The sequence below is a fragment of the Vespa crabro genome, chromosome 8 (genome assembly GCF_910589235.1).
Source record: "Vespa crabro chromosome 8, iyVesCrab1.2, whole genome shotgun sequence".
NCBI lineage: Eukaryota > Metazoa > Arthropoda > Insecta > Hymenoptera > Vespidae > Vespa > Vespa crabro.
In genome coordinates, this window is record NC_060962.1 from 3,555,730 (window position 1) to 3,580,270 (window position 24,541).

At 29.9% G+C, this 24,541-nt stretch overlaps 1 protein-coding gene across 4 annotated transcripts; it reads right to left on the reverse strand.

Moving 5' to 3' along the window:
• Nucleotides 1-5,245: 5,245 nt before the first annotated feature.
• LOC124425993 (beta-arrestin-1) lies at nt 5,246-24,294 on the reverse strand. Of its 4 annotated transcripts, XM_046967177.1 has the most exons (9): nt 23,992-24,294; nt 15,386-15,599; nt 14,450-14,825; nt 13,668-13,961; nt 12,715-12,852; nt 10,769-10,912; nt 7,074-7,160; nt 6,462-6,608; nt 5,246-5,603 (listed from the first exon to the last, which is right to left on the reverse strand). In XM_046967177.1, the coding sequence occupies exons 2-9, from the start codon at nt 15,516-15,518 to the stop codon at nt 5,528-5,530; spliced, it is 1,395 nt and encodes a 464-aa protein (XP_046823133.1). In that variant the 5' UTR covers nt 15,519-15,599; nt 23,992-24,294; the 3' UTR covers nt 5,246-5,527. The 4 variants fall into 4 exon arrangements, with proteins under 4 accessions (XP_046823133.1, XP_046823134.1, XP_046823135.1 ...); XM_046967178.1 differs by lacking the exon at nt 12,715-12,852; XM_046967179.1 differs by lacking the exon at nt 10,769-10,912.
• Between the last annotated feature and the right edge of the window lie 247 nt (nt 24,295-24,541).

Here is a 24,541-nt window from a genome sequence, read left to right on the forward strand (position 1 = left end):
AGATTATTCTTCACAGTAAAAAATAATTATACGAAGAATTAATTTCTTTTTTTGCTATATTATGATTAGTTAAAAAAAAAGAGAAAAAAGAATAAGAACATCTAATCTCTCTTTTGTCTTCTTCATAAGCGCCGGGGGGGGGGGGGAGGGAATGAAATAAAAAACTTTTTCATACGTGTTTTGATAAGAATACTTTGCAATACTTTAGATGGGACATCCTATGTAATAATTTTGCGTACGAGCGGATGAATAAGTAAACACAATGCACAAACTATGCTGACTTAGTAAAATGTATATTAAATGTATAAAAATGTATATATATATATATATATATATATATATATATATATTTATTATTATTATTATTATTATTATTATTATTATTATTATTATTATTATTATTAGTTTTATCTTTTTTTTAAATTTTTACTTATCTTAGAAACATTATCAAACAGTTGGTATATAAAATAAAACTTGCATTTGAACGTACCATTCCGATATAGAGTATTTATTAAATTATTACAGCTAACGTTATATATGAGAATACACAATTTTTACACGTACAATTTTATACATATACATATGTATACACACACACACACACACACACACACACACACACACACACACACACACACACATTTGTATAAACTTGTTTCTACTATTTTATACACCTTCACAAATAGAATTAAATTTCTCTCATTCAAACTGGACCAAGTATTTCAATATCAAACGATCTCACACACATGCGCGCACACCCATACATGAACTATAATTCTCACGGTATAATTTCAATGAAAATAAAAACGTGACAAATAAATATACTTTATCTAATATGCAATTTATATAATAATAAATATTTATATATACACAAGCAACGATAAATTAATAATTAATTTTAATATTTATGTTTACATATTATAATATCGCACCCACGAATTATCATTATCCTCATCATTATAATTATTGTTATTATTATCATCATCCAGAATTTTTCTATTTTTTTTCTTTTTAATATCACCAAACGACGAACACTGTGACACGACGCTTGTACTTAATTACACGTACATTTTATCGCAAAAGAAAACAAAAACGTTAATTCGCAAGTTAGTTTTCATTTACTTTAATTATTTTTCTATGTTGAAAAATGTTCACAGAAATATTTTCAACACTGTCTCATACATTTCGATATAAAAAAAAAACATACGATTGTAAAATATCTTTTTTTTTTTTCTTGAATAAGAAATTGATATATGCATTATTTTAAAAAATCAATCGTACTCTCCTTATGATATATTATTTTAAATGGACGAACAAATCTTTTTTCATATTGCGTGAAAATGACGATGAAAATTGTTTTTTATTCATTTATTTATTTATTTATTTACTTATTTTTTTTTCTTATTATATTTATTCCTTTTTTAACATTTAAGTATAATATCACTATGTTATTATTACTTTATATTATCTCATCGTCATTACATATTTGTTCAATGAAATATGTATGTATGACGTATATGCTCGTTGTAAATTATAAATTCTAACAAATGTCGCATTCCCGCGATACTTTAAAAAATCACAATAGATATTTTTTTTTCTTATAATATTGACTTTTCTTTTTCTTTATTTTTTTTTTCTTTTGAGCATTGCAGTTTTATTTTCTTCGGTGAATCGTTCGTTTCTTTTGTTTCCTCTCTTCCATTGTTCAAATCAAATGACATGACAATGGCTTTTTCATACATATCGCAACTTGTTTGTTTATTTCTGTTTGTTTGGTATTTTTTATTTTTTTTTGTTCTCTCTTTTTCTTGTCATCACAGATTTTTCACCGTCATCCTGTAAGAGGTAATAAAAATGCTTCTACTTCGGGTAGAGAGGGGTTGGAGCAGAGGGTACGGGCGAGAGGATATATCATACAAAAAATATTGCGCGCACTGCGCGCTGATATAAAATATATTCTCATGTATACTGTACAAGCAAGCATTCGTTCCTCTCTTTTATGTTAGCCTAACACGTCTCGTTCTTATAGATAGATAGATAGATAGATTGATTGATTAATTAATTAAGTAATTAATTGATTAATTAATTAATTGATTAATCGATTAATTAATTAATTTGTTTAAATATTAATTCGACATTTATACAATAAATAGTCGTGGCTCCGTTTTTACTACATATGTATGTATCTAAATTTCTATTTTCGTTGCCGCACAATACACAACATAACAACATCAACAACAACAACAACATACACACACGTCCCTTGCAAACTTTTCTTCAAAAGTCTCTCTACTCATTCGTAAGAAAAAAAAAAAAAAGAACAAGTGAAATCATTGACTTTGGTATATCGATATATATATTATTATTATTATTATGTATATTCATTCTTTCTTTTTCTATTATTATATTTTTTATGCTTTGTTCTTCTAAATTAATAACTTTCCTCGAACGAGGGAGAATCTTAGGACGAATCCGAAAATTCTAATCTTTTTCTTTTGTTTTTTTTTTCGAATCGACAGAATTGTTGATCTGGATTTGTGATGTAAATAATTCTGGTGTATTTTATATATGGGATTTTTAAAATGATGTTAAAATAATAATAATAATAAAAATAATTAAGAATTTCTTAATAGCTACGTGTGTGTTTATAAAAAGAAGACTTTTGTAATGTTTGCAATTTATTTCTTTTTTCTTTTTTTAATTTATTAACGCAAAATGTAGTTTTTGTTGTCGTTATTTTTATAATAATAATAATAATATTATTAATAATAATGATAATAATAATAATAATAATAATAATAATAATAATAATAATAATAATAATAATAATAGTAATAATGATAATAATAATAATAATAATAATAATAATAATAATAATAATAATAATAATAATAATAATAATAATAATAATAATAATAATAATAATAATAATAATAATAATGGTAATAAGTATAGTAAATAATAATAATAGTAATAATAATAAAACAATGATACACACAGGATTTTAAAAGTTGCCAAGAATATTTTTCGACTTTTTTCAATTTGAGAACGAAAATTCCAAATCTTTAATATTATTCTATATATATGTGTGCGTGTGTGAATGTGTTTATATTATTTAACAATTATTTAACAGTATCAGAATTTTCGAATCCACAAAGTTTTCTCGCACGACAGTGTATTACGAGTATTTGAAAAGTATTAAAAAAAAAAAAAAAAAAAAAAAAAAAAAAAAAAAAAAAAATCGCATATTCGTCAGAAAGCGTATAAAATACTATACATAGATACTAGAGGTTTATATTAAGAGGTATACATATACATATATAGGTATATAATTACATTGAGCGATACTTAACGATAACATATATGAAAGTAGTTTCGAAAAGTAAAATGGACAATTTTTTTATCGGATATCGTCGAGTTGTATAATTTTTTTTTTTATATATATATATACTTCGATAAATTATCATAGCAAGAGACTTGTATTCTTTTATTTTTCGACGTAAAATATTATGCAAAAATTTTTATAAAACTTAATAATAGTTATACTTCGTATTATATTGTATAAAAAAAGGTGTTTGATATATAATAATTTCCCGAGTGGCACACATACTTCGAATGTAATTTTTTTCTTTTTCCTTCTTTCCTTGTATAATTTTTGTATGTATAACGCGTATTAACGCGTATAACGGGTATAGTTGTCAAACACAATACTTAGATATTTTCTTACGTACAATTATCAAATTTAACAAATATATGGTAAATGCGCGCAAAGAGAAGAAAAATACTGTATCGTTTAAATTTTCACCTAACGCGATACGTTATATGAAAAAAATGTATATAAAAGTGTACAGAGAACGAACGAGGATTTCGTAAAAAACCTAAATTCTTCTTAATCAATAAAAATATATATATATATATATATATATATATATATATCGTTTTTTTGAAGATACATACTCGCACACATACACACATATATATTCACACACATACGTCTCTCCCTACCTCCTTCTCTCTCACGCTTTTTCTCTTCGTTTTCTGTGCTCGAAACTTTTCAATCAAAAATGTCATCGTTTATCGCCTCTCTGAATAGCATGTTAAAATTCAGTCTTAGATATTTTATTAATCCTCACGTATGATTTTTGAAATAGGTATAAAGCAAGATAGAAGGAGGAGAGAAGGTAAGAAATAATCTACGTTTGTTCTGAAGCTACGATAAATTATTATACCAGTTAGAATTTCTTTCTACTTTTTTTTCTTCCTATACTCTGACCATCAGTTACGTTCATAGAAAACGAATTACTTCATCGTTACAATATTCAAAAAGTACGTACTAAATTTATGGTCGCAAATACATATACTTCATTACTTTCGTGTCATATATATATATATATATATATATATATATATATATATATAAATTTCGTCGAGAGACGGGACTGCCAGGCACCTTTCGATCATTCACGCGATTTTAATAAGGGTTGCAAAATAACGCTGAAGGGAAGAATCAAAAAATGGAAATATTTATTTTATTATGTAATTTCTATCAAATTGTAATTCTAAACGTGATCTTTTTAATAATCCAAAATTTCAAATTATAAATGAAATCTTTCGACATTTAAAACATATTATTCGATAAATTTAAAAGGCGTTTATGTTCGTTAAATTTCTTGGTTCTTGAAAGTATTACTCAAGAAGTTAGACTTTGACGGAAAAAATAAAAAATAAAAAAAGATATATCGAAAAATTGCATTTACAATTTGTACTCTTCCCTTAATACTTAGTTACGCGTGATAAATAGTGTTGTAATATAAAAAATTAATTCGTAGATCCTTATAGTTCCTCAATTTTTTTATTTTTCGACATTACTGCGAAGATTCCTTTTTCTTTTATTTTTAATTTTTTTTTCGGATATAATAAAAATCTAACAAATTATTTCGTTATATAAGCGAATTGATACGCGCATGATACCGAGAATTTTTTCAAATTTCTCTCTACGATGTTATCAAACGTATCCACGGATCATCCAGCTTGAAAAGGATTTGTCATCCGAGGAATATGAGCTTATAATTTTATCTAATATTCATGTTTTTCTCTCTCTTCTTCTTCTTTTTTTATTTTTTGTTTTTTATTTTTTTACAATATTTCTCATCGACGATACTGACACACATACATGCACACACATACATACATACATACATACATGCATACATACATCATACATACATACATACATACATACATACATACATACATACATACATACATACATACATACATACATACATACATACATACGTACATACATACATACATACATACATACATACATACATCATACATACATCATACATACATACATACATACACACGACGCAACGAGTTTTCATAATTCATTTTACCCTCCGACTTTCTAAATTAAAAATGAGAAAGGGCGCATATTGGCAGAGGACGTGACGTCTTCAAACTTTGGACGTTTAATAGTTGTTCCAACTTGCAACTTTACGATGTTGTTTAAGCAACACGGTCAGGCATCGGTCTCGCCTTTTAACCTTAGACGTGCGAAGTCCTCAAATACGATGTCATCGTCACCATCGGCTTCCCTATATAAAAAAAAATAAGGGAAAAGGGAAACGAAAATGAAGTGAAACGTTAATAAAAGAAATGATAAGTAACGAGACGATATTCAAGAAAAAGAGATTTAGACAAATATTGAAAAAAAGATTTAAAAGTAAACAAAAAAATATTGTGAGAAAATGTTTTTTATCTATATGATACAAATTACAAACAATTAAATATTTTCCGTATAAGATATAAGATTATGAAATTGATCTAATTGTAAATCATTTGAAATATTAAAAGATATATTTTATTTGTATAATATATTGAAAAATTTTTTAATTACATAAGAGAATATATTATTTTTTAAGAATGAGAAGTATCAACTTTGATACTTTTGTTCTTTTTGTCATTTAAAAAAAAAAAAAAAAAAAAAAAAAAACTTTGAAACAATTCAACTGGTTTGAATGACAAAATATTTTTAAACGAAAAATCTATGACAGTATACTTTCATAAATCAGGTAAATTATTTATATAAAATATATTTATATTTAATTTTATTTCAATACAAGACATGGAATTAAAATTAATTTGTAGACATTTGCTGGTGTTTCTCAAATAAATTAAAAAAAGGATAAAATAAAATAAAATAAAATAAAATAAAATAAAAGAAAATAAAATAAAAGAAAAAAAAATAAATTGAAATCGAAATAAAAATTCAAGCAGACTTCTTACATACATAAATCTAGATTAAATCTCAGGAAAATTCTATAGGTTCTACGTTAACCAGAAATTTTCTACACACACACACACATGTTCGATCAAAATGGTAATGGAATTTGAAGGGAAGGAGCGAAAATGGTTTGGAATTGGGAGGTAACTTGATAATAGTCGTGGCTTACGTGTCCAGTTGGATGAGGTTGGTATCGAGCGGTACCTCATCACCATCCCCTTTATTCGTTGGGCTTGGAGGTGACGTTGACAGAGTTGATTTTTCTTCTTCTGGTTTAGGATGCATCAAAATAAATGGCAATTCAGCAACTAGCTCGCTGTTAAAAATCAAATTACTTGTTAACAATTTTTTTCGATGTCGGATTAAACGAGTGTCCGAAATTCGATCGATGTAAATATTTTTAATTGCTATAATTCTTTGTTTTGATTTTTTTTTTCTTTTGATTTCCTTTCCTTCTATGAATTTGTTTCTTCTTTTTATCTTCAATCAATTTACTTCATAAAAATATCAACGATAAATTACTAATTTCATCGAGTTGTCGATCTAATTTTCTCTTATCCACATTTTATATATATATAAACTAAATAGATTTAAATTGGACAAAACAGAGATAAGATGGATTGTAAAATATTTTGATATAAATAAACGAATAAATAAGATACATTTAATCGATTAAAAAAAAAGAAATTACTTTTAATTATTCGATCGGTTCGTTACTTCAATTATGTTATTTAAAAATGATAATTTTTTTCATTTCCTTTTCTTTTTTTTTTTTACTTACCCTCCGAGTGCACCAAGACAGAGTTTCACTTTGACCTTGTACTGGACGATAATTCCTAGGTTTTCGCGTTGAGATGGGTCTACGACGCTGCGATTACGATACATCAACGATTATAAAGATTTCTTGATTACATAACAAAAAAAAAAAAAAAAAGAGAGATAAAAAGACGTGGTAGCCTGACGTGCAAGTTATTAGCTGGACGAACATGCTAGCAAAGAATGTGGAAATATTTTCAAAGAGCAGCGTATACGTATTAACACTAGAAAATTATTTTATACTTTTCTTCTTATTGAAATTACAAGAGAAAAAAAATCTAGAATTATATTCGCGAGTGTGTGTGTAAATGAAAATTTGTATTCCTTTATTTTATTTTTCTTCTCTAGTGTTAAAACGTAGAGAGTAAGAGGTCAATGGACAAAAAAGAACATTTTTGTTAGGATTGTATGCACGAAAAAAGGAAAAAGAAAAAAAAAACAGAAAAAAGAAGAAAAAGAAATTAACGATTTAACAAATAATACATAAACAGCTTACGATTTCTCTTCCGGTTTTTTCTTTTCCTTTTCTTTTTTTTTTTACCTTCACTATAAAAACGTCAACTTTGAGAGATAGTAAAAAAAACTAACAAAATATTCAAGGGTTAATAACATCTTTATATAACACACACGAAGAGCGCATGCATTTTTAAAGCAATCAGCGTAATGCACTGAGGTGAGTGCATAAAAAAAAAAGAAAAAACAAGCACAGTGATGGAGATTTGGTACATTTTTTTTTTTTTTGATTCTGTTCTTTCCTTCAGTCAAATTATTACAGTTTCCCGCATACTATACAGGTAGATTATTTTTTTTCTCTCTTTGAATCTTTTTCTCCTATTTATAATTCACTTCGTTGTATAATGGATTTAACTTCGTTCGTTTATTTTATATCCTTTTTTTCCTCCCATCTTACGAGAAAAATTTAAATTTCGCGTAAATACGATGACTCGTTGATCACACATATACGAGAACATACGTATAATCGAACCATAAAAATTAATATTTCTTCCCCGACATTCCAATCTTCCGAGACAAGTTTTTTTTTCGTCGTTTGCGTTACGCACATCGATCGGACTTCCTTCGAATGAAACGTGTCAGCCGGTTATTCCATTGCTTTGCTTGCTCTCACTTCGAATCTCGAAAGAATAAAAATGCTGAGGTGAGAAGCCGCGCCTTTTTTTTCAGTTTTTTTTTTTTTTTCTTTTCATGAATTAACGTATACACATCAGGTCACAAAAATGTGCGGATACCTTTTAAAATTGTGTTAATCTTTCAAGGTTTAGCAAAGTGCGTTGTTTTTCTTTGTTTTTTTTTTTAGTAGATATGGAGAATTTAACGTTCTACAAGAAAATGTAATAAGTAAAGAAAAAAAATTAAAAATTTAAAAAAAAAAGAAGAAGAAAAAGAAGAACTATCGTAGCAGCGATAAAAAAATGCGACTATAAAATATATAATTATATATTGTTATAATAGTTTCTTTTTCTTATAATAGTTCACTTTATATATATATATATATATAAAATATAAAATATAAAAATAGTAATATAATTATATGTACTTATAATTACTATAATTATATAAATAATATATTATATTTATTTTCACTTTCGAAAGGTATCTAATTATTTGTATGACCCGCTGTATATACTTTTCGACAATACATATATGTGTCTAATGAAATAACATTTCGAAAATTCAATAATTTTTTGACTTTTCCTCGATTAATTTTATATTTTATTGACGAAATTTCGATTATTCATCGATGAATCGTACGATGAATAATCTTGCCTTTTGATAAATAAATTTTTATACGAATGAATAATAATTTTGAAAACGAATAAAAATATTGATAATCTTGTTGATAATAATTATTATTATCAATATTTTTGATGAGTTTCTCGGATAAATTTGTCGACGTTCCCGCTAAAATCATATAACTTCGCTTAATGGATATACTTGGTATAATATGACGTGCGACGTGATACTATTTCGAGAGATTATCCGTTGTTATATCTAATGAAAAACGAGGACTATAAATCATAATTCTGATGCCTCTTCGACGTTTCTTTTATATTATAACGAAAATTCATATTACTGTACGTTTTAACGTAAGAAAAAGCATCAAAGAAAAATTACGTAAGTGCCTACGAAATCTTAAACTATCTCCTTTGAAAATTAAAAATTTGCGAAAGAAAAGAAAAAATGTTATTTTTACATACGAAAAATATAATTTTAGATGTATTTATATTCTTTTTTTTTAATTTTTGCGAAATGTGCGTTATGTGATACAAGAAAAATTGTACGTTAATTTTTTTAATTAGTTTTTAATAAATAAATAAATAATTTATTTTTTCCTTCTTTTGTCTTGACTTACGAGTATATCCTAGATTTTTTATACGCGCTTAATCACTAAAGTTTAGAAAATACCTTCGTGGAAAAGAGAACGAAATAAAAATAAAAAAAGGAAAAAAAAAATATAATTAAAAACAAAATGAACGTCGAATAAAAGCGCTCGATCGTGCAAAGATAGAGCGAGCGAGCGAGCGAGCGAGCAAGAGAGAGAGAGAGAGAGAGAGAGAGAGAGAGAGAGAGAGAGGGAGAGAGAGAGATAGAGAGAGAGTGAGAGAGACAGAGAGCAAGAGAGAGAGAGAGAAAGAGAGAGAAGTAAATACATCGTCGATGGTCCCATTCTATAAGATAAGAAAAAATTAAACCATAAGTAGATTTTCATTGCAATGAAAGCGAAGCTTTTTACCCAGCCACTAAAGAAGCGAGCGAAATAGATAAAAAGAGTAAGAGAAAAAGAGAAAAACAGAGAGAGAGAGAGAGAGAGAGAGAGAGAGAGAGAGAGAGAGAGAGAGAGAGAGAGAGAGACGGAGGCCATAGATGATTTCCTTTTCCAGCGATTGAGAAGAAAAATTTTCTTTGGTATGTGAACGAATAAACGGCACAATGTGAACATGAGGATCGAGATAAAAGTTTTATCTTGATTCGATCGAGAAAGACGGCAAGAGAAAGATGAAAATAGAAAGAGAACACGAGAGAGATAGAGATAGAGAGAGAGAGAGAGAGAGAGAGAGAAAAGTATAGAGAGATAAAGATATACAGATACAATGTATCGCGTTATATACTGTATATATAACACAAGTTTTGAATCACTTCGAGTATCATTCGAAAGCTGAAATTTTTATTATGATCATTTGAATTAAGGTAATACTTAGTAAATAAGAAAAAAAAAAAAAAAAAAAAAGCAAAAAAAAAAAAGATAATTTTTGTGAAAAAAACTTCTTTCGAGATTATCAAGAAACTATAAATATATCCTCTCGAAAAACACAAAAAATAAAAAAATTTTTAATTACTTTAAAGAATTTCTAGCCATCGAATTATTATCGATCGTGATTCGAAATTCTTCATACTGATTGCGAGAATCATTTGAAGGCTAGCAAGAAAACAGAATGAGAGTATATCGAATATCCATTGCTAACGTAAAAAAGACGTATGTACGTTACACTCTATACTTATGCATATATATTTGTGTATGTATATGTATATGTATATGTATATGCATATGTATATGTACTGTATGCATGATGTATTCATGTATATATGATATATATTACGATGTCTCATTTTAATCGCAAGCAGCGTTTATGATATTCTTACAGGGTGCTGGACGCCAGATTGGTGTCCTCGTCTTTGAGTTGGCCGTCGAGGGCGAGCCCCCATTTATCTTTGTTGTTGGCGAGAAGCGGTGTCAGGGAGAAGACTTTGCTCAGCGTGAAACCCGGCCCCACTGGGCATCCCTCCCTAACAAATATTTACAATAAGTATCATGCCGTTTATATATAATCTGTTCTTGGACAAAATTAGAAAGAAAGAGGAAAAATAGACTAAAATGAAAGAAAGAAAGAGAGAAAGAAAGAGAGAGAGAGAGAGAGAGAGAGAGAGAAAGAGAAAACGAAAGAGAAAGAGAGAGAAAGAGAGAGAGAGAAAGGGGTAAAGATAGACAAATAGACAAAATTGAAAAAATATTCAATGTTGAGGTAATCAACGAACTCGTTTGAATCTCGAATTTTATCTCATGTAATCCTAATTAGAAATCGCAGTAGAATCTCATTAAATTTCTCCTCCCTCTCTCTCTCTCTCTCTCTCTCTCTCTCTCTCTCTCTCTCTCTCTCTCTCTCTCTCTCTCTCGTTACAACGAAATTCACGATCTATCGCATGTTAACAAATTAATTATTCCATTAGTGCAGATAAAAATCCAAAAGATTTCTTTTTCATAATGGATTTCGTCTAAGAGAGAGCGAGAGGGGGGAGAGAGAGAGAGAATTATAATTCGCAGTAGTAGGTATCTATATGCAAGAGAATTATGTATGGATGTTTTACATGAGTGAAATTGGACGGCACGTTATTTTCGCTTTGTATTCGCCAGAGGACACGACGGTGAGCGCTTATAATTGGAATTTTGACTAATTACGCGTTGTACCACCTTGTTTTTCACCCTTCCTTTCCTTTTTTTCTTTTTTTTTTTCTTTTTTGTTTTTAATATCGTTCATAGAGACATGCACGGTAACGAAAATTCACATTGGATGTACCTATGCATCGTTTTTCTTTCGTTCGAAAGAAATTACATAATTGATATAATTTTCAATCGGGCTCCCTCCACTTACGCTTATAACGCCATATTCAACTATGTAGGACTATAGATAGAATTATCTACTTTGTCATGTTACATTAAGCTACAAAACATCCAATCATATCAAACCTCTAGTGCACCACCAACGTATACCAATGTGCAGCACGTATGTATGCATGTGGACAGAAATGTATACGTATACATAGTAAAATATCCCACAGCTTGTGCGTTACACCGGCATACATAATATCAAGAATAAAATATACAGAGGAGTAACGATAACAAGGTGTGAGAGAGAAAGAGAGAGAGAGAGAGAGAATATAGTATATGTATATTGAGTATCGTTTCAATATACTGGATTGATAATACAGAGGCGTTAGAAAGAAGAAGTGCATTAGTTATCGTTGATAATCAGAAATAGGAGAAAAAAGTGGGGGGTGTATAGGGAGATATCTATACAGACGAAAAAACCATCACCGATCGTGATCAATAATCAGGTATATATATATATGTGGTAACAGGCCACCACGCAAAATACCCCAGCACAAAATCACCAATAAAATAAACGGCATTCCATTCTTCAAAAAAGATATATATATATATATATATATATATATACATATGCCCGTGTATATAATATATATATACATATGTGTGTGTATATAATATATATATTCATTCTCACGATATACAAATTTACTTTTCATAAAGATCACAAAATCGATGGAGACCTTAAACGGGTTTTTGTTCTATTTTTTATCTTCTTACTCTTTTTTTCATTTTTCTTTTTTCTTCTTCTTTTTTAACAATTTTTCAAACAAATATTCCTTGAAATTATAAAAACGTTTGATCTTACATGTCAACTATGTGATTTGTATAGACACATAGAGTATTTTACAAACCATCGTTGCCAGTCTCCATTTTCTTGAAACCTTCCAAAAAAATCGCGTTCTATGTTCGAGCACACACTCACATTGTGCTAGATGCGAGGTTGGTGTCCTCGTGCTTAAGTTGACCATCTAGAGCAAGACCTCGCTTGTCTTTGTTGTCGGCAAGCGTCGGCCTTAGAGAAAAGACCTTGCTCAAGGTGAATCCTGGCGCTACCCCTATACTGCCAGTGCAATCATCTTATTTTCCTTTTTCATATTTTCAAGATTCTAATATAAAATTCATTTTATACCTAGCATGGGTTGGCATTTTGTGATATGTTCGGGGAAATGCATAAAGAAATTTTAAACTATCTATTGGCATTCTATACCATTCTATTGGCATCGTCATCGATTTTATAGATCGTGATGAAAAAAATGGATTACGATCGATTTAGAGCTTGGGAACAGATATACACTGTTAACTCTATCACTATATCTGATTTCTAAATATTTCATACTGTTGAAATAAATTCGATGACTCGATAAAAAGTATTCAAATAATATTAAGATACCCAAACATCAAGTTTAACAATTTTAAATATTAATCCATTTTGTATAATCTTATCTATATAACATATAGATATTAAAATTATTATATAGTGTTGTGCGTATAATACTATTATGCATCTTTCTCTGCATATTTTACATTTTGTTATTATTATCATATTATTTATAAGTCTAAAAAATTTTTAAAATAAGGTTTATCTGTTCCCAAACTATTGAATGATTGAATGTATGTATAATAAAAAAATAAATGAATAAATAAAATGAATAAATAAAATGAATAAAAAAAATATATATATATATAAAAAAAAAAAAAAAGAAAAGAATAGATCGAAATCCTTTGTTTGTTTGTTCGTTCGTTCATAGGATCAATTATTTGCCGTAAAGCGATATAATGAATCCATAGTAACGTTTATTCCGACGATTATTATCGTTATCGCCTTCATCATCGTTGTCATCCTCGTCAAGGTAGAATTAACTGGAAGGTACTCACTCGCTTTCAGCTTCAGCAACGATGCACTTATATTGCGCGGTTGAAAACAAACAAATGTCTGCAAACTGTCGCACGGAAACCTTTATCTTTTTAACTGTTCGATTACTATTGTTCGCGATGTGCACGTTAATGGCTATGTTCTCGCCGTGATGATAAAGCTCCTTATCAAGAGACGCCTCCAAGTGTAGCTTGCTAGGCGACATCAGAAACTCTTTGCTGACCTCAACGTACGGTTGCTCGCCTTGCTTAGATGGCGCATACATGATCTTCCGTATCGCTAGCCTTACTGAATTTCTGCAACAATCAAAGAATAAAATGTTCTCATTATTTTTATATATGCAAGAACTCTTTTAATAATAATTTATTTTTATTAAACAATTGTTTAATAAAAATAATTTATTACGACTTGTATTGATTTCTTTGATCTTAGTGCATGCTCTCAAATAATAAATGAATAAAATAAATTTTTTTCATCCTTTTTTTTTTTTTTTTACTTTTCTGATAAGACAGTTTTGAACAGAACGTATCCCTCGAATGCTTAGATTAAATATTTAATGTAATTAAAAATAAATAAATAAATAAATAAATAAATAAAAAATTAAAAATATTTTTCCTTGGATATTAAAAAGAATTAAAAATACTTTCAAAAAAATATAATTAAAAATAAAAAAAGAAAAAGGAAACAGATTGAAATCTTTTTTTCCGTTTTACAAGAAAATCCCCAGTATTAATTCCACCTTGTGAATATAATCGTAAATTTTTAATAGATTCCATTATGATACCTTTTATGGGGTTTGTCGTCCTGAGTTTCACCCACGAACGCCTTTAGCTCATAATCGACGCCGCACGGTTTACCGTTGTCACCAGGTGCTGGCTGTAACGTCACCGAGGCCGGACAATGTGGCGGCAGCTCGAAGTAGAACGGATAAGCATTACTTCCTAATTTCTTTATTAGCCTCTCTTGTAGACGCGTCAACTCTCTGCGCGGCTGACAACTGGTCACCTGAGGATATATTTGTTCCGCAGCGAGATAAAGATCCTTTCGAAAATAAAGTCCAAGCACGTCGAGATCGTCTCTTCCATATTTAAACGCTGCCAAAACATGGCCAAAAACTTTCCGATCTTTCACGTAATCCGGATCAATGAGCACTATACCGTCTGCAACGAAAAAAGTTACATATAGATATTATAGAGCATGTGTGCATATGTATGTATATATATATAGATCATCCAAAAAGGGTTAAGAAATAATACAAAATTCCATATTTAACCTTCTGCACTATAATCTCACCGCTGACGTGATAACACTATTTTTTTCTTCTCTCTCTCTTTCTTTCTGGAACTCTTGAGTCACCACTGACACGTGACACTTCATTTAATTAATAAGACAAATTATAGTGGGGAAACAGTTTTATTCCAAAATTACATTTCCAAGTATACGTGCACTTACGTACTAGAATAGATAAGATATCAAAAACAAAAAAAGAAAGGGAAAAGCGCATAATTTGCTTATGAGAATAAAATAGAAAAATAATACTATAGTGCAAAGGGTTAAATAATGATAAAATTCATTGTATTTTGATAATATATACGTATATATTCAAATGGTTATCAAATTGTACGATCGTAATATTTATACTTTATAATCATACTTTTTTATATTGTTGTATATGTATTATTTTAATTACAAAGGATTAAGCAATAAGTAGTTTCTTTACCGATAGGATCAACGTGGGTTATATGATCGACGAAGTCTCTCTTTCCAAGGTAAACAGTGATCTTGCCGTTGAGACTGGACTTTTTAAAGACACGGGTGGGTTGCCGCCTGTTAGCACTGTCCACACTGTCCATAGCGCATATCCAGGGGCCCGAACAGGCCCCTAACTCATTTGAGTTCTCAATGTATGAGAAATCTAGCCTCTAATTGTAACACTGCAAAAGATAGACGATAGAAATATCATGATTGATGATCAAAAGTTTTCACGGGAGTTCCAAATGTTTTTCTCTAATATATATATATATAGAGGGGAATATAACGGTTGATATGATATTCTCAATGAGAGATCTAGGCGCATGAGTAATACCTCATGCTGCATATATTTATTTACAAAGCCATACATATATATATATGCATATATATATATATATATATATATTTGCTATGGAATGCATGCGGATGTCTATATCACAACGGAGAGCATAACAGGTATGGAACTCTGTTGCATAAAATACGATTCATGATTAGTGTCAAGTATACTTCCCTAACCGTGCATAATACGTCTATATATATATATATATATATATATATATATATATATATATATATATATATATATATAATATATATTGTTCATGTACGTATGTACGGAGTTATTTATAAAGTATTTTAATTCTCGTCAGGGTCCACTGCCATGATGCACAATTTATCTAACTTTTCTTGCGTTTGATAGCAACCCGCCATATTGCATGTGTATATATATTTGTAAGAATATATATATCTACCTACTACTGCTATTTTTCTTGACATTTACGAGCGAAAAGTTTGGAGATTTATGGCACTAGGTATTTATTAGATAGTTATATAGTAGCATAAACTCAAGAGACAAACGAATGTTATATACGTGAGTATCGACAATGTGACGAACACAGTGATGTAGTAGTAAAATGCAGTAAGGCCGATTTGTGTAAGGATTGCGTTCTCGATAAACATGACGCAAACTCAAACTAACTCGAAATTCTAATTGACATAAGTTTCTCCGATTGCCAACAAATAGTAAATCCGTGTATAATATTATAAACTGGGGAAAAAGAAACGTAATAAGATCTCGAAAACGATAAAATGGCAGCAGTACCTCGTTATAAGGATAATCAAGATTCTTACATTTTACACGAAACATGTGCAAGCTAACAAATACATTTTTATTGTATTATCTGTATATACACTAATATGTGAAAAATATACATAAGAATTTTCCCTCAGGATGAAAATTCGTTCGCGAATTATGTATTTTAATTCGTATTTATGTATGTATTAATGTTTATTCATAGGCCTCTCTAGAAGAGCGTACTAACGTCAAACGACCTAGTTGCACGCTAAAATAATGAATTCGTTAGTTAATAATATGTATATAATATGTAGGTATGTATATTTATGTGTGCACGTGTATATATATATATATATATATATATATATATATATATGAATTTTATTATATACAATTATTACGTTTTTTTTGAATATCTCGCTTTATTTTTATTTTCTGTACAATAACATTGCAGATAAAAATGAATTTTTCGTAGGTGAGAAGAACATTTTGGCAAATTAATTAAACCAAGGAATATAACGAGCTACAATTATATAACTTTACATTATAAAAAAAATTAAATGTGTACAATAAATGGGAGTTCTCTCTGTATTATATAAAATTCATGCATGAATCATATCTTCTTAATGATGGAAGATAAACAAATAATATACAATACATATATCTATTCTTTCTTTTTTGTGGTTCGTGGTCAAAAAAAGTCGGAAAACATGTTCTTTAAAGAAACTGATAAATCATATGACGTATGTATTTACATATGACGTCTTTTCAAGCTATTGTAAATAAGAATAAAAATACCAATTTTTTCTTTAATTTTTTATCAAATTGATCTTTCAGAGAGAGAGAGAGAGAGGGAGAGAGAGAGAGAGAGAGAGAGGAGAGAGAGAGTAATAGAGAAGGGGGGGAGAGTAATAGAGAAGGAGAGTGGGGAGAGAGAGATTCCGTATATTGTCTTTGAATATATAGTAGACTTGGAGAAAAGAATGAAAATGCGATGGAGGCGCAGCGTAGCATGATCATCGAGACGAGAGAAATTAAATTTCTCGTCGGTATTACGTCGTTACCCGAGCAGAACCGAAAATTCGAGAGCAGTAGCGAGTAGAGATAACGTAATTACGAAGCGCTACGTGTAATTGGAAGAATAGTTCGTTCATTAGGCGACGTTCGAAATTCAATTATCGTTCGTATTGCTTTGAGGTGCCATCTTAACGGAGAGTGTATGGATATTCGACATTTTTTTTAACGATCATATCTTATTCTCTCTCTTTGTCTCTGTTTCTCTTTGAGAATGTGAAATTTTTCAATTGACTTATAAAAATTTTAACACGTTTAAGTAATACTTTCTCCATTTGGTAAACGAACGAGCAAATGAATAATTGGAAAAAAAGAGGGGAAAAAAAAGAAAAATAATAAAACGAATATCCCGCTATTTCGTTATACGTCCTATTTATATCAACTTTCTAGGTTTCTCCTACGAAACTCACTTTTCCAAGATGGCCATCGCAAAAAAGTAAGTAGAGAAGGGAGGAAAAGAAAGTAATAGGATTTTCCCTCCTTTTCATTAGGCGTACTTTTCCATCGATTTTGTGGTAGGCAAGCACCCTTCTTGCTAACTCGAAAACCACTTTCCTTCTTCGTAATCACTATCGAAGGGAAAAGCTGTTTGGAGAAAAGAGAGGTGGTATAACCTCTTGAGAAGAACAACACAACACTTTCTCTCGACGTTAGCGAAGTGCTGCCTTTATCCAATATAACCTATTTTTCATTTTTTTTTAATTTAAAAAAAAATTTTTTTTCCTTTTTTTTTTTAATTCGGAGTAATTAAAATCGTTTTAAAAGGGTTCAAAAGTAGTTCTTTTCCCATCAACATTATATAGGTTAGGTTGAAAGTTTCTATTACGTGATTTTTAAAAATCAATTATATTTTTTTTTTCTTTAAGGCTTAAGAATAATTTTTCTTTCCATTTCTTGAACTTGTATAATAGTTTTATATTTTAAGAGAAAAAGAAAATTAACTTGAAATGCCTTGGAAAAATGTAACAATTGATTTTTAAAAATCACTTAGGTACTTTTGATTCGTCCTATACATTTTATTTCAAAATTAAAAAAGAAAAAACAGGAGATATTTATCAATAATTATTAATATTAATACGACGTTGCGAAAGAGAGATAAGAATCGTTTTCGAGTATCATATCACCTGTTGGAATTATTTCGATAATTATCATAGATTGAATATCCATAATAATTCAATGAATTCAACAAAAGAGGAAACGGAAAAGCCGATAAGGGGAATTTCGCGATCAAACGATTCCGTACCATATGTGGATGATTTTTGCTCTCTACTTGCAGTGAACTACTCGATTGTTAGGCGAATATAATCCAATCTCTCAATTAATGCCATTGCTTTGCACAGCGCTTTCCGGGATAATGACGAATATCTTCCGGTTAGATCGACAAGTTACTGCTTCGTATTCCTATTTCATTTTCAAGGAGCAAAGCCAAGTGTTTTTCTAACTGCGGAAAGCACAGGCTTCTCTTTATTAAAGAGGTCATGGCTGGTGCGCAGCAAACCACGAAGAGGAAAAGTTACAATGAAGAAGATGAAGAAGAAGAAAAAGAAAGGGGGAAAAAAAGAAAGAAATCAACAAGCATACATCGAGGGAAGTATTACTCGTTCGTATGTATGGTGCGTACATATATATTGCATAATTATTTTTATGTATTATAATTAATTAATTATTATTGATTTGTACGATAAACGTAATGCGATGGCGAAATCAAAATCTTTTTAAACTATATGAAAATACGTACCTTATAAATATATCCGTAGGGCGTTAAAGAAATTACAATAAACGTCTCTCTCTCTCTCTCTCTCTCTCGTGGGGTATGAGCGTTGTAATTAAATAGTCACGAAGAGAAAAATGATTAAACGACGACCGGTGGGGGAGAGTGGAAGGAAGGAAGGAAGGATCATCCTGGGGATTGTTCGAACGAAAGATAAATTGTTTTCACGACACGAAGAGGAAAATGCAATATAATTGAAGCTATTATTTCTCTTTTCTCGTTCTTTCGCAGAAAATAATATAACCTTCACCGGAAAACATCCATTTGTCACGTTATAGTAAGGATCTCCGTTTGAAAAAAGCTGAGTCTTGTTGTGTATGTTTGTGTATATATGTGTGCGCGTATATATATATATATATACGTATGTACATACGTATAATTCGCCTCATTGGCATATCGAGTAACGAAGGGTGAACCACTTTTGCTGGTATTAAAATTCAAAGCATATCGGACGCTTTGCATACCTCGCTCCTTTCCTGATCTCTCGCCGTGAAAATATTGCAGGATGTCGAGCGATGAAAATGTACGATCGATCGGTCGCCATAGCGCATCGACGAGAATAAAATTGCGCTGAGAGAATTTGACGCGGCACGAATTTCGATTCAAAAGTACTCGAATATAGTTACTATCTTTCTCTTCTATCTTCCTTTACTTTCTAAACAAGCATTCATTGTATCGGTATTAAGAAATCGGAATAATTAATTATAAACATTAACGTTTCAATATTTGTATTCAAACATACGAGTATTAGAAATTTTTATTCAAAATATATAGAGAAATGTTTAATCCGTAGTTTCTAGAAAGTTACTATCGATGTTTTTATCCAAAAACGATTTTAATATTTGTAGCATCACGAAGAATCAACAAGAATCGTAATTTCGATTTAAAAGTATTCGAATCTCCCCCCCACCCCCTATCACCTCTTTCTCTCTCTTTCTCTGATTTGTTACTTTCTAACCAAGTATTTTCGTTAAATATTTAGATATCTAATTATGAAAATATTTGTTGTATTAGAACATCCGATGCAGATGAAATATTTTGATTCAAATATACCGCGCAATTTTAAATCCCTAGTTTTTAATTACTAAGTTTTAAATTTTAATCCCTAGTTATTAATATTTTTATTAAAAAAAAAAAAAAAAAAAAAAAAAAAGACATTTATTTTTACAATTATTAAAACAACTATTATAATATTTGTAACATTACGAAGAGCGAAAGATGAGAATCGTATTGCGAATTTCGCAACGGGACAGAGTGTGTGTGTGTGTGTGCGTGTGCGTGCGTGTGTGTCGTATAAGCGAGCGTTATAGCTCGTCGCGTCCAATAAAGCACCAACGGAAGTCGCGAGTGCGATCCATTGTGTTCGCTTGGGGAAACATCTAACGTGGTTCACCGCGCAATCGTCGGACCGCATCCAGTAACGACAAAGAGAGAAAACTCGAATCTACGATAATATCCCTTATCGCAAAAAAAATCGTTTTTGTTTCTTTCCGTCTCAACGAGGAGGAGTTTTAACTTCGATTTATCCTATATTTCAGTTCGATATTTCCATTCCGTCTACGTATAATTTACATACATTAGAGGAACTCTGCATGACGGATCTATCGATCGATCGATGACTGAACACCGACAATGAGACCGAACGATAAATGTGTCGATGCGTACATTTGAATGAATACATGCAATAATATTAAAATTATATTCTGATGATCGAAACAGAGACTGAATTGATAAATGTGTGAATTTGTGAATCGATCTTTACTCTAAGGAATTACTCGGGGAAAAAAAAATGAAAAGAAGTATTTATAAAAAAAGAAGAAAGAGAAAAAAGAAAAAAATAGAAACAAAACAAAAACTGAAAGAAATAAACGAGAATGTTATAAAATAAGTAACAAGAAAAGAGAGAAAAAAAGAAGAAAAAAATAAAAAAAAGAAAAGAGTGAAAGAGAGAAGCGTTTGTCGATTCTCAAGAACGAACGCGTTGTAATTTTACCGGGAAAAGGTACACGGCTTGCCTTTGTATCTGGTGAAACTCTTGGATACGATGCAGAAAGGAAGAGAGAAGAACGGAATACAGAATTCCGTAGCTTTTGAGAACACACGATTTCAAAGCTTTTGCGTGTCTCTCTCTCCTTCAGTCACTCCCTATATTATCTATGTCTCTCTCTCTCTCTCTCGTGTTCCGTAACTCTCTTTTGAACCTTTAGACGCGACATACCACGATCTTCACTCACTCGTCTCTTCTCCATCAAATCCCTAGCTTTAACGCGACACTTAGAAACCCCTTGGAGTTACAGTAACTTCACGAATCTAACAGCATTTAAAGCTTCAAAAATGAAAAAATATGCTAATAATTTTTCCAAATAGATAGATATTACGAGTTCGACGTATCTATTTATCTATCTATCTATTTATCTATGTATTTATGTATGTATGTATGTATATATGTATTTATGTATGTATGTATATATGTATGTATGTATATATGTATGGATGTATGTATATATGTATGTATATATATACGTAGAAAAAAAGCCAAACGATCGTGAGTGATATATTTTTTAGGGGAAAAATCTACATACGTATATCAAGAAATATACTGACTTGATATATGTGATATATTTACTTCAGTTTTATGGAAGGACGTATTATAATATTGTATGTTACATACACACACACATATATACATTACATGAAATTTTATTAATGAAACTACTTGAAACTATTTCATACACTCATCCACTTATATAGAGTCCTTTACGGATATGTATTTAAAATTTAAATAGAGTTTATATTATCGATATATAATATGATATACTTAGATAGCATTGTCACGTGATATTAAATACATACGTCGACGTTATTGGTGATCGCTAAAATGTCGCGGATAGATATTAAGGTCGAGAGTTACTAATATTGTACGTATTATAACTTTACACATATCTTTGTATTGATGATATGCTGCTAGCGATAATATTACACCTTAATGCGCAATATATCATTTTCACGGGATTACGGCAATTTGATACAGGTCGCAAATCATCCGAATGAATTTTGCAAGGCATTTCACCGATCCAGACCTTCCCCTATCCCCACCTTTTACCCTTGCCACGAGATGCAGCAGACAGTATCTCGTAAAAATAATGTTCGCACATCGTCGCAGGAGAAATACACAAATATACATACATATATATATATATATATATATATATATATATATATATATATATATACGCAGGCACAAACACAAACAGCAAACATGAGGTTTAAGCTATCTCGAGTATATTTTAGAGGCGATCTGTTTGCTCGATTGGAACACGTTTATCTCTTTCTTTGTCTTTCATAAGGGAATGAAAGAAACAGAAAGAGAGAGAAAGAGAGAGAGAAGAGCAGCCGTTGATGTCGTCACTATTCGAAACGATAAATGTAAATAATACGATTTTTCAAATCGAAAGTTGTCTGTTAAATTCGTTTTTCGTAAAATAAAAATACAATATATATTTTATCCGACTTAGTACAGATCGCACGAGATACATTTATATCGTTTTATTTCAATCTTTTCTTTAGACGAGGGAATGGACGAACGTGTTTTCTCGCGATAGAAATGCGAGGATCTGCGACTTCGCTTGACGTATGATTGTTTACAGTGTCAGCAAGGAATAGCACGTAACCGTTTAGTATTCTTAGAAATTCACCTTCAAGACCTTCATATGAATTTGTGTACTTCTACTTGATAGAGAAAAGTCTTCCGGAGGGAAGGAAAGAAAAGTTTCAGGAAAAATAAAGCACTCCATCAAAGAAGTATAATTGTTCTATTAATCTAAGCATTAAAGATTCTACATATAGTTTTATCTTTACCGTAAGAATTTTTTTTATTTACGATGACAAACTAATTTTCATTTACGATGACAAACTAATTCATAAGGCTATGTATATTTTCTGACGTAAAACCTGTTTATGGTCGCTATATTCATATATATATATATATGTGTGTGTGTGTGTGTGTGTGTGTATTTCTCTCTCTCTCTCTCTTTCTCTCACTCACTCTCTCACTCTCTCTCTCTTTAATGATAAAATTTGATATTTATCAATACTACATTACGATTAAGTTGTTTCAGTTGTCTCTTTACAATTATATATTACTTTCAAAATATCAGTTTTATGTTTTCACTTATGTTTATTATTGTTCATGATTTTTAGAATAAAGAACATTAATAATTACTTAAGTAAAGATACAAACAATAAGTGATAGATAATGAAAGAAATTTGTAAACTCTTTGTTTTATAAATTCATACAGCATTTAAAACGTTACAAGTAAATAACTTTGTATACACTAGGAATATATTTATGATTTACTATTTGAAATTTGAATGGTGGTAATATTAACATATTAATATTTAGTTACTATTAATATACTAGCTTTGAAATTTCTGAATTTGTATGATCAAATGAATTGTAGAATTCCTGATGAGCACTCCTTTTTTTGAATCTATTTGATTTATTGAATTAATTTGATAACAATTGATTTTGAATAAATCATTGATTAAATATTTTAAATACAAATTACACTGATATATATATATATATATATATATATATATATATATATATCAATATATTCGTTGATATAAAAAAAGAGCATAGCAGGCTTACCTAATATTTTCTGGCGTTCAGTCGGCCCACACCCCTTTCCCCGAGTAATCTCAATCAACTGTCACACATAAAATTCACTGTCGTGAATTAGTTCGTTTTCTTTTCGTTTTTTTTATTTCTTTCTTCTTCGACACTAACACGAAATCACGTAGAACGATGTTTCGTCTCTCACTTATCTCAATAATGTAAAAATTATGATGAAGCGGTTCGTCAGAAACACACTCTGACTGTGATTACTGCACGACTATTCTAAATACGTCATGTCCTGAGAGACTAGCGCCTCTCTGCAGACGCCGTACTGCGTTATGTATTGGAAACTATGTAGAAGAAACTTTCATGCCATGTATTTATAAAGGTTTTCGCACTCTACGATTAAAGTCATGTTTTCAATTTTTATTCAACTTCAGCTATACTTTCAATATAACGAATAATAGTATCGTCAATATCTCAAAAAGATTACAATATTTTATTGTTGACAAATTAAACAGTATCCTTTTCTATTTTGTTAGAGTCGGACATATCGAAAATTGTTTCATCTGATTGGTCGATT

What these genes read in the sequence shown, in the direction of transcription:
- LOC124425993 (XM_046967177.1), bottom strand. Translation starts at nt 15,518, where the DNA reads ATGGACAGTGTGGACAGTGCTAACAGGCGGCAACCCACCCGTGTCTTT. An exon ending in AACCCACGTTGATCCTATCG is followed by an intron (nt 14,826 to 15,385) that starts GTAAAGAAACTA and finishes TTTTCGTTGCAG; the next exon opens with ACGGTATAGTGCTCATTGAT. An exon ending in AACCTCGCATCTAGCACAAT is followed by an intron (nt 10,913 to 12,714) that starts GTGAGTGTGTGC and finishes AATATTTGTTAG; the next exon opens with GGAGGGATGCCCAGTGGGGC.